The 12241-nt window shown below is 44.3% G+C and overlaps 1 protein-coding gene across 2 annotated transcripts in view; it reads right to left on the reverse strand.

Annotated features, from left to right (window-relative positions):
* LOC134332262 (uncharacterized) overlaps positions 1–12241 on the reverse strand; it is a 38220-nt gene that overhangs the window by 15886 nt on the left and 10093 nt on the right. For both annotated transcript variants that reach the window (XM_063013822.1, XM_063013824.1), the window contains exons 4-8: positions 5909–8768; positions 4524–4568; positions 2475–2590; positions 693–834; positions 226–362 (exon numbers count right to left, since the gene is read on the reverse strand). In XM_063013822.1, the coding sequence (XP_062869892.1) occupies positions 226–362; positions 693–834; positions 2475–2590; positions 4524–4568; positions 5909–8768 (3300 nt within the window). The remainder of the gene's footprint in view (positions 1–225; positions 363–692; positions 835–2474; positions 2591–4523; positions 4569–5908; positions 8769–12241) is intronic.

Genomic DNA, 12241 nt, shown 5'->3' on the forward strand with positions numbered 1-12241 from the left:
CAGTCAAACTGGGGTACTTATTGAAGAGCTCTGTGACTTTAAACATGGGCGCATTTTTTGCCAAATTCTACCTTGCTTGACCTGCCCTGGTCACCTATTAGTGTAACAACAGCTCAGCCATGAAGAGGCAGGCCATACAAGCTCACCAAAGACTTTGAGGTTTGGGTATAGGGTTCTGATTGTCCATTAACTGTACATGACATCTAATTAGGTAGGAGTTCTTACCATCCAGATTGCACACTGAGGTCAGAGAGGTGAACAGGACCGTCTGCCTCAATATGGTCAGCTTCAAAATGGAGACAAACCGGCTCCTGCTGCTGAGTGCTTGTCATGTACAAATGAATCTCTGGAATGCCGTCATCCTACACAACAAACAATCAGATTTTCCAGTAAGATAATATGATTATTCACGTCTTAGCTTACTTTTCTGCTTAGAAGTGCATAAAGAAAAGTCTCATACTTTGTTCTCACAGCTCATTACAAACATGTATGAAGGATTTACTAATATTGTGCTGGAAACCCACAAACACACACCCACATCTAAACAAATCTAGTTTAAATATAAGACCCCGGTGCTTTGAATTGAACACTAAGACTAATTAAGGTCTTAAATTACAAAATTGGGACAGACAGAAACCCCGGTGAAGCATTTGAAAATCATCCTACATTTTGATATAACATAACTTCAATACCTTCACTAGCCTCCTGATCGAGCCAACAGAAAATGTGGGCTCTGCTGAGGGTTCCCCGGACTCTCCACTGGTCTGGATAATCTGACCCTCTTCTAGCAGAATGCAGGACCCTCGATACCCCCGCTCCACATACAGCAGCCAGCTACAAGACACAACAATACACAACAGTAATCAAACAGCTCCAGGGACGTTTCAGTATGGATAACACCTCCTTCTCAATAGAATCTTAATATATATTCAATAGACAATGCAACATATGGCAGCGATCAATTTAAATAAAGGTCAATTTATTACCCAGAGAGACTTACAATTGTGATTGAATACTATTCAAGCAATTGAAAGTTAAGTCCCATGCTTAGGGATCCAACAGTGGCAACTGAAGGGGAATGGGGCTTGAACCAGCAACCCAAATGACGACTCATAAATAAAAGCACAGTACTTTATAATTAATATTAGTAATTAATAATTAATTAATAATTTTTTATCCATTTTTGCATTCTAAAGACCTCAAGTGTCAAGAGATGAGAGCCTCTGATCAAACAAGTACAATTATTAAATTAAATTATAGAGTAAGTTCAGGGCGGAACGATGGCTCGGTGGGTAGTACTGTCCAGCATCCCACCACGACCCTAATTGGATAAGCGGTAAGAAAGTGAGTGAGTGAGTGAGTGAGTGAGTTCATCTATGAAACAATGAAATAATTACATTTATAGTAGTAAGCTGACATGTTTATGTAAACAGACTTACAACTGTGACCTTATAAAGCAACTGAGGGCTGGAAGTCTTGCCCAAGAGCCCAACTGCCTCAAGATGGCCCTAATGGGGCTGGAACAAACGCCATTCCGATTACCATCCAGCACCATCCATAAACACTGGGCACTAGACTAAAATATACCCTGGCCATATTTTAGCCTTGCTGCTGTTGCTGTTACACAGTAAAAATTTAAGATACATGGATTTATGGATGTCACTTGCAATAACACCACTGTAATGTTGATTCATCACATTTTTAGTTCCATGAGAACAGTTTTCTATGGATTACAATGTCTAAAATAAATCCCAGTGAAGTTTGGAAGCAAAAGACGTGTATGTCAGTGTCAGAATGGGCAGGTGGGGCTTGAAAATATTCTTATCTACAAAAGGAGGCACTGCAGAAGTTCATCAATTCATAAAAGCTTCTAACTGGCACCGACTTCTTTTCAATCTTAATAATCCATCAAAGCACCACTGACTGCTATGATAAAGCAGAATCGGCCAATCGATCCAGACAGGATTGGTATAAAAGGCTACCTGAACGCCCTCTCACTCTGCCTGGTCAAATCTGAGCTCGATAAGCACATTTCAGCCCTCCAAATCTAATTCCAAACATACTTCAGCAGATCCCAAAATCCGGTTAAGTGTATTGTCGTGTTATCTTATTCTAGGCTGAATCTTACACCTAATTTCAGGCTTTATATTTAAACTAGAAGCATCATCGTGTGTGTATAAACAGAGGTTTTTTATCCAGTGTAGGTTTACATGCTCCTACAGGCTTCGAGTAATTAAATATGTTGGAAAATATTTGTGCAATGTACAACAGCTCCTCCTCTCAACGTCAGTCTGGAACACTCAGGTACGGATGAAGACCGCCATTGGTAAACAACTTCGAGCAGCTAAAACGTGCGCGGCAATCACAGACGGAGAGACGTAAATCATATCTGAGGCTCCTTAAATCTACTTACTGTCGACACCCTCGAGTTTAAACGTTGATTAATAGCATTAAGGTAAAGAAACCATCCTTACCACCCTCGCTGGGCATGGATTGTAGCTTGCGAAAAAGGAATATCCTTGACATCCTCCACGTCCACACAGAGATCTCTTCTTTTCCCTCTTAGCGTCAGACCCTCATAGATGTTCAGCTGCATTATTGGAGATTTATAAGCAACACACAGTCAGTAGAGGTCATAATTAGGAAACACTAAGTTATTACTGAATATACGCACTTATGAGGTTATCTGAAATAAATGATAAACTTCTACATAATATCCAAACCCCACTGGTATTATTCAGCTCAATTTTAACACCGGACGAGGGTTAATTTACCAAATATACACCAATTCTTCTACCGTTTCTACACTCACTGTCCATTTTATCAGCTCCACTTACCATATAGAAGCACTTTGTAGTTCTACAATTACTGACTGTAGTCCAGCTGTTTGTCTACATGCCTTTTTAGCCTGCTTTAACCCTGTTCTTTAATGGTCAGGATCCCCACAGGACCACCACAGAGCAGGTATTATTTAGGTGGTGGATCATTCTCAGCACTGCAGTGACACTGACATGGTGGTGGTGTGTTAGTGTGTGTTGTGCTGGTATGGACACAGTGTGAGTGGATCAGACACAGCAGCGCTGCTGGAGTTTTTAAATACCGCGTCCACTCACTGTCCACTCTATTAGACACTCCTACCTAGTTGGTCCACCTTGTAGATGTAAAGTCAGAGACGATCGCTCATCTATTGCTGCTGTTTGAGTCGGTCATCTTCTAGACCTTCATCAGTGGTCACAGGACGCTGCCCACGGGGCGCTGTTGCAGCGCTGCTGTGTCTGATCTACTCATACCAGCACAACACACACTAACACACCACCACCATGTCAGTGTCACTGCAGTGCTGAGAATGATCCACCACCTAAATAATACCTGCTCTGTGGTGGTCCTGTGGGGGTCCTGACCATTGAAGAACAGGGTGAAAGCAGGTTAAAAAAGTGTGTAGAGAAACAGATGGACTACAGTCAGTAATTGTAGAACTACAAGGTGCTTCTATATGGTAAGTGGAGCTGATAAAATGGACAGTGAGTGTAGAAACAAGGAGGTGGTTTTAATGTTATGGCTCATCTGTGTATATAAACCAAGCACTGTACAGCCTTCAATTAAAAACAAGTCAAACAAACTTGCCAAACAATCAGCTTTTGTTTTCATTACGTATTTCACATACTGTCCAAACTTATATGGAATTTAGGCCTATAAAAATAGCTGTCATTATAATGGCTTTTTATTAAAGCTTGTAAATCACTGTCAGCTGTAATTGCTGCATCAGACAGAATCACAATTAATATCCGTTATGTAACGGGGATGAGAGTTTAATCTGTGCTGAGATTACGAGGCTTTGGAGGGTTGAGGATGGTTCATAACGAGGGAACGCTGTACCCTAAATCCTCCACCTGAAATCCTGATTAAGCAACTGTAAGACGTGCAAGTGCAACATAGACCGATCAGGCATAACATTATGACCACCTTTCTAATATTGTGTTGGTCCCCCTTTTGCTGCCACATACACAACTAACTGTGATGCTCTGTGTATTCTGACACCTTTCTATCAGAACCAGCATGAACTTCTTCAGCAGTTTGAGCTACAGTAGCTCGTCTGTTGGATCGGACCACACGGCAGTCTTCGCTCCCCACGTACATCAGTAAGCTTTGACCGCCCATGACCCTGTTTTTGCTTTTGATAGATACTGACCACTGCAGACCGGGAACACCCCACAAGAGCTGCAGTTTTGGAGACGCTCTGACCCAGTCGTCTAGCCGTCACAATTTGGCCCTCGTCAAACTCGCTCAGATCCTCACGCTCGCCCATTTTTCCTGCTTCTAACATCAACATTGAGGATAAAATGTTCACTTGCTGCCTAATATATCCCCCCCACTAACAGGTGCCGTGATGAAGAGATAATCAGTGTTATTCACTTCACCTGTCAGTGGTCATAATGTTATGCCTGGTCAGAGTAAGACAGAGAATAAAATCAACTAATTTGAACTTAATACAATTATTATCAGAAATGAGACGAAGCCCTTACCAGAGTTGGCCGTTGATTAACTTTTCCAAAACCTTTCGTTTCTCTCTGTGATGCAACAAACCGAACAAACGAATGAACAACTAAACTCACCACATCGCTAAATAAATCAATCAACTTTTAAATCTAACAATATCTAGTATTAATATAATATCTGAATGGATACATGTGCCATTTTATACAATAATCAACATTTAATTACTCATAATGACAGTGAGCTTTTCCAAAGTGAATTAAAAATCAAAACTGAAATATTTTTTTCACAAAAGTATTCAAATCCTTTATTTAACATATTATATAAGTTTTGCACGCCTGGATTTGGGCAGTTTATCCCATTTTTCAGTGTGGAGCCTCTCAAGCCTTTGGGCCACTTGTGAAAAGCTTCGTCTATTTTACACCCCGCATTAAGGCCACTGTGGTCCTGTGAGAACTCAAGGCTTTAGATATTTTATAGATGTTTTACAGTTCCGATCAGAATTATTCAACCCCCATTGCAAATTAGGTTTATTGGCTAAATTATAAGCAATTTAAATAAGTGTTCCCCAGCCACCGGGCCCCGTACCGGTCCGTGGGCACAGAATAAATGGATAATGAGAGATTGCTATAAAAGCAGTTTTTACTGATTCTATTTAGGGTGTTATTGTCTTGTTTCCACCTCTAGGTGGGAGAAGCGTCTCGTTGCAGCGTTTGTGTGCAATCTTATTAAATACTCGCTTCCCCGTCGGTCCGTGAAATGATATCTTATATGAAACCGGTCCGTGGTGCAAAAAAAGGTTGGGAAACGCTGATTTTAATAGCTTAAGACACCTAATATAACAAGTGGTTTCTCCAAATTCAACACAAATCGCCACATTTATACTTATTTAGACTGCTGCAGCCTCAGAATTATTCAACCACGTCATTGACTTGCTGCAAATGTGATGAATAGCCAGACACCAGCATCTGGCAGCGTTCCTGAGGAATCTTAGTCCATTCTTCATGAGCAATGTCCTCCAGTTCACTCCAGCTCCAACCTGCCCTGACCTTTAATCATGTGGCTTGTGGTGAACCACAGACAGGTCCGTCCTTGGCTTGTTTTTTAGTCCTGATAGTGCATTGATAGTGCGGGCCCTTACAGACCAAAGTGTGTGCCTTGCTAAACTATGTCCAGTCAATTCAAATTGCAAAATGCAATTGAGTACTTGAAGCAGCTCAAGGAAAATGACAAAAGACAGGATGGACCTGACCAGGATGGAGCTCTAAATACATCTTTCCTTCGTTATTGGTAACTAATTGTTGATTTGTGAGAAAATATAGCAATTATATCCTTTCAGAATCAAATCCACAACACAATAGCATGAAAAAAGAGGTCAAGAGGTCCGAATACTTTCTAAAATGACTGTACTTACCACAGTGGTGACCGTCGGATCCTCCCTCCTGGGTGAATGAACATCTTTACTCTTTATACTTTCTGTGCTAGGTGACTCCACTGTGCTGGATCTCAAATATTCATAAAATGGAGTGTTAGCAACATTGCTGAGAGAAATTTCACAATCCTTTTCCTCTAATTCCTCATCCAGCAGACGTGGACTATGGCTGGGAGAAGCTCCGTCTTGCTTTGGAGGTTCCTTACTTTCCCCTGTGAGCTGTTGGTGCAACAGCAAGTTCGACTCCCAATGAGGTACATCAGCATCATCATTATCACCATTGTAGCGATCCCACAGGGGCCTGAGAAAGCTCTGAGGCTGCTCCAGGTCATCCAGCATGTCTTCTGCGTCCTGTTCCATCTCGGAGCCGCTAAAGGCAGACGATTGTAGTCTCTCGCTGACCGACTGCAGGAGCGATAGGATGGACGAGGCTTGCTGCTCCACGCTGCGCTGCTCCTCCTCTGTGGCAGGAGGCACGTGCAGACCGTCGTCCCGTGAGGTGTCCTCCCTTGCGTTGTCTTCCTCGTATATGGGAGAGAGGGAAAAGGGATAGACCTTGACCCGACGGCTGCCCGGACTCAACGTGGGCCCGGTGTCGTTGACAAACACCGTGTCCGTCTCCTCCTCCTCGCTGATGACCGCGAAGGTGCCTGGGAGCTCCAGGTGAGGTCTGGCTGAGACGGCCAGCCTGCTTCCGGGCCTCTCCAGACTTATCCCTGCTGAGGAATCCAGCTTGTGTGAATCATCAGTCTGGCTCTCGTCATCGGGAACGTTACAGAAAAATACTTTGACTGCTCGGAAACACTGAGAGCCGTCATCGGGTGCGGAATCGGGCGAGACGTCTGAGCCGTGCAGCGTAATCTGTGGACAAGTGGAGCTTTTTTCATCATCTGTTTCACCGTCCTCAATTACAGATGCTAAACAAGCCTTCACGGAAATAAAGCTCGGCTCCGCTGCGCTCACACATTTGGATGGCCATTGTGTGATTCTGCTTTCTGGACCCTGAGAAACTAATTCCAGCCTTTTTAAACACTCAGAACTGGGAAGGTGAGGCTCTGTGGTTGTATCGACTGCATGGCTTTGGATCTCTGACACATTTTCATCAGCAAACTGTTTTGAATCCAGGTTCATCATTCCACCTGGAAATCTACTGTTTTTATTACTCTCCAGCTGGCTTGCGTCTTTCTTGTCATTACAGATAGGAGATACATCTTTTAGGTCCGATGTACGATCGAGTTTATTGCTTTCTAGATTGTCTTTGGCTGCACATTGAAGCAGGGAATCCATTTTTTCCTGCAGAACAGAAAAATGATCTCCAGATCCTTGGAAAACACACTGAACCTGGCCATTGGTTACCCCCGATAAAGACTTGCCTGGCTGCACAGATGTGATATTCATTGCATGACTAATATTGCCGTCATTATGAGCGTATTGGTGTAAGAGTTCGTTGCTTGGAGCAGTTGTGGCGGGCCCTTCCCACTCTTCAAACAGAACCGCCTTTCTGGTCGGAGTAAACCTTGAGGACAGTGAATTCCTTTCCATGCCATTCATATCGATCCCTATCACTGCTCCGTCCCTGAGCTCCTGCGTGCCGAGTGAACCGCTACTAGTAGAAGTCGTGTCGTTACTCATAGCCATACTGCTTTGGATATCCGTATCCGAGCCAGCGATGGACTCGTAGCCTGAGGAAGGAGTGGACCGGCTGCCGTCCGCCTGCACTCGGGTTCCCAGTTTCCCATCTGAGAAAGTGGACCGGAGAGTCTCATACCCATGAACAGGCGAACGTTCAGGGAACGCCTGTCCCAGACTGGCTGATTCCTCGGTTGTCCCTGTTACTTCCGTTAACATTCCGTTAACAACGAGTTCTTTAGCACCCTCATTACAGTCGTCAGTCTCTTGGTCAGAAGCATCGATCCTCTCCAGCGCAGCTAGTGCATTTGTAAGAATGTCCTCTACCAATTTTCTAGACTCCAACTGCAGCATCTTGGCGTCCAGCTCGATAAGCCCTAGTGGCGGAAGTTCTTCCCGGGAAGCGGAATGTTCTGGAAAGTCCGCCGTAGATGACGAATCAAGATCAAGATCACGGGTTTCCTCATTCGGACCAGAACTAGACAGCGGGACGTCCCGGCAGCCATTAGAATCGATCCCCAAACCATTTAAGTGTGTGTGCAAATTGGAGGCAGTGTCAACGTCAGCCGGATGAACGGTTGTGGCAGTATCAGTGTTGGTCACCTGCTGTTGGGGAGTCTCGGCTGAAATACCTGCCTCAGCGAAATCACAGGCACTATGTTCATTAGCGGAAAATACGCTAGCTGTCGTTGAGGGGTCTGACACGAAGTCAGCAGACGTTTTTCCGGCCTCTGCGCGTGTCCGTAAGGCACTCGGGCTCGTATTACAATTTGTTCCTTCGGCTCCTGGTGAAATACGAGGAATGGAAGGTACGTCGGAGGAGCCCAGTGAAGCATGGCTTTCATAATCCGAAGTGACAGCATTTAAAGACGGGACGTTTTTATATCCTGAATAGTTCTCGGTAGGAGGATCTACGACAGAGGCACCAGCGCTTGCATCACGTCGGTCTTTTTCTCGCTCTTCCGAGGATGAGTAGCCCACACCTGATTCGTGCTGCGCCTCCTCTCCTTCGGAGATGGGGGAGTGGAGTCCTACCTCCTGGCTCCTCCGCATCTTGCTGATTTTCCTACGCCCGTGGTATGTCACATATGTCACCACTGGGGGGCATGACAGAGCGTGGCGCCGCTCCTCGTCCTCCGCTTCCTCGTCCACTGCAGACGGACGGTTTATTGCTGCTTCTCCATTCTGTTCGGCCCAAACCTCCTCTCGCAGTCTATGGGACGATACATAAAACTGATTGAGTCAGTATGGAAGTTTGAGTTCCAATCAAATCCATTTTAAAGTTTATTTAAAGCTTATTAACAGAGTCATTTACAAAGATGGCTAATGTTGCAGCTAGTTAGAATTGGTTGGGAGTTTTCCCGAGTCATGTTTTTCATCTTGGACATTTTGACTAACCGACTGCTAACTGAATTGCTGTAGGACTGCTAATGTAACAGACTCTTCTGTGCTGTAGCGTGCTGTGCTGACTATGTTTGATGTGTGTGTTTACATACTGAGTGCAATTCCACAATCAATGGAAAAGTGTGTTTCTCTACACACGTGATCATCTCTGTGCAGTCTGTGCTCTGCTCTGCTCAGCAAACCCAGCAAACTTTAAAGACGCTCGGCTACGCTAGGACTGCCTCATAGTGCAAATTACCCAGTAAACAGGAGGCACTTGAACACTAAGCGAATAAAATACGTTTAATCGCTAAACACACACCTTAAACCTGTAGATACTGAAACAGTACAGACTGCACTATTACAATTACAACTGGGTACTTGGGTGGCACAGAGGTCTAATGAGTTCAATCAGCTGTGCCACCAACCTCGTAGGGCATCCAACAGACACAAATAGCGGTGCCTGTGTTTGGGAGGTCCGGCCAGGGTTTGTCCTATCGGCCGTGGCATACTACCACCCAGTCACTGGCTGGAGTGCTAGGTAAGGTCTCACTGCTGGGCCGTGAATAAGAAACAGATGACCATAACTACACGCATGCCGGTGTTGCCGGAGCGAAGTGGGTTGCGCTAGGCACCGGGAATAGGAAACGTTCACGCTGCTTTTAAGTGCATGCTCTTTCCTGCGAGGTCAATAACGGATGTGTAAAAGCACCTACAAACAGCAGTTTAAGAGTTCGTTTTTCATTAAACATTCATAACAAGCTGCTCAGGCGGGATGTTGCTGAGGCACTCAGCAGGCGGATTTACTCCTCAGGCTTAACACCGGGCCATCACATGATTATTGGTTTTATTTTTACCAGGATGGAAACTAATGGACAGTAGTCCACTCATTTGATAGAAATCAATGAACTGGATAAACCTGGACATTAAAAATCCCTACATTATACCCCTAATAAATACATAATACAAGCAATAAAAACATTGATTAGTTTGATTGTAAGCTTTGCGTGCAGCAGATTTGACAAAAGCTTCATGATTCATGATAAATGAATTAGTGGCAAGCAAAATGAAATGGTTTATAGAAAATAAATGTTGATGTTGTGCAGATAAATTGGGATTCAGACAGACTGAGTGTGTTAAATGATGCTCTCGGCCAATCAAGCTTTGAATCAACTTAGATACTGTATACTGACTATATAATGGGAACATTTACATTTACATTACATTTACATCTTCTGCATTTAGCGGACGCTTTTATCCAAAGCGACATACAGTCTAAGCAATTGAGGGTTAAGAGCCTTGCTCAAGGACCCAACAGTGGTAACCTGACAGTGGTGGGGTTTGAACCAGTGACCTTCTGCTTACTAGTCCAGTACCTTAACCGCTAAGTAGACATCAATCAAGCAACAGTTTTTTTAAATCACTCAAACAGCAGAAGTGAGCAGGCATCTGCCATCTAACAATCCCTGGCGTAGGAGGCCAGTGCCTTATCCATTAGGCCACTGAGGCTCTAGCACAGTGGCGCAGTGGGTAGTGCTCTTGCGTCAGGATCTGGGGTCTGGGTTCGAATTTGCCCTAAGCGTGTAAGTGTGTGTGTGTGTTTGCCCTGTGATGGATTGGCAACCTGTCCAGGGTGGTTCCTGCCTTTCGCCCAACTGAGTCAGACCCACTGCGAAACTTAAAGAAGCAATAAAGAACCGCCGTTTCCGACGCGATTAACAAATGCAGACAGTTTGTAATTCTGAACGCTGAACTTGTGAAGCACAGTAACCAAATCATTTGAGCTATAATATATAAGCCTAAGAATATATAGTACTATTTATACCATTTTGTTCAGTTAAACATCTATTTGGCTTATTGTTCTGGTATTTTACATTTTTACCTACTCAAAAACAAAGACGTCTGGTCCTACATGGTCAGAAATGATTTCCCAGTGATGTTTGAATGATACAATTCTTCATATATGGACTGCTGCTTCACTTTCACACAGGTATCAACCTCCCCCCGGGTGGCACAGAGGCTCACAGCAAGATGATCCTGGGTTTGATTCCTAGGTGGGGCGGTCCGGGTCCTTTCTGTGTGGAGTTTGCATGTTCTCCCCGTGTCTGTGTGGGTTTCCTCCAGGAGCTTCGGTTTCCTCCGACAGTCCAAAGATGTGCAAGTGAGGTGAATTGGAGATACAAAATTGCCCAGGACTGTGTTTGATATTAAAAACCTAAACTGATGAATTACCTGTTCTGTCATATATGTAACCAAAGTGTAAAACATGACGTTAAAACCCTAATAAACAAATAAATAAATCGGCCTCCCCCCTCTGAAGTTTGTGAGCTGTCATGTCACTCTGGAGGGATTATATATGTTTAGCAATGTTCCATTTTCCAGCATATTACACTGCATTTAAAAGAAGTGTGTGCATGCATATACATGCAGGCCGTCTTTCATTGGAATATGAAAAAATAAAACCGAATGCAGTACCCGAGCGGTGTAAAATTAAGCCGACTGACGAGGGCAGATGCTAAAAATAAATTGTATTTCATGCAGGAGTGGAAACGTGTGTGTGTGTGTGTGTGTGTGTGTTGGAGCAAAACAGAGCTGGCACACTGTCACTCTTCAGACTATTCCTAGCAAGCAGTGCAGCACAGTTTCTATTAACTGGGTCTAAAGCCCATCACCCGCAGACAGGTCGAGACCCTATATACTCGCCCTACCTAAAATGAATCTTCCCGTAAACACATTCTATACTTATTCTGCTGAATGTGTTCTGCTCTGCTTGTTTATTTGTATTTTAAGGTCATGTTTTACACTTTGGTTCTATCCATGACAGGACAGGTAGCCACTCATTACACAAGATTCATCAGTTCAAGTTCAAGGTCAAACATAGTCACCGGATTGTGGGTGGAACCCGGAGCTTCCGGAGGAAACCCAGGCATGTTCTCCTTGGGGAAAACATGCAAACTCCACACAGAAGGGACCTGGACCGCTCCATCTGGGAATCAAACCCGAGATTTCTTTAACAATAGCCCAAATTTTAGTTCAGATCACTCACTCACTGTCTTAACTGCTTATCCAATCAGGGTCGCTGGGGGTGCTTGAGCCTATCCCAGCTTTTCAGTGAGCGCAAGGCACACAGTAACACCCTGGACGGCACACCAGTCCATCGCAGGGCAGACACACACACACACACACACACACACACACTCATTCACCTATAGTGCAATTCAGTGTCTCCAATTAACCTGACTGCATGTTTTTGGACTGTGGGAGAAAACCCACGAAGACACGGGGAGAACATGCAAACTCCGC

The sequence above is a fragment of the Trichomycterus rosablanca genome, chromosome 18 (assembly GCF_030014385.1).
Source record: "Trichomycterus rosablanca isolate fTriRos1 chromosome 18, fTriRos1.hap1, whole genome shotgun sequence".
In the NCBI taxonomy this organism is placed as follows: domain Eukaryota; kingdom Metazoa; phylum Chordata; class Actinopteri; order Siluriformes; family Trichomycteridae; genus Trichomycterus; species Trichomycterus rosablanca.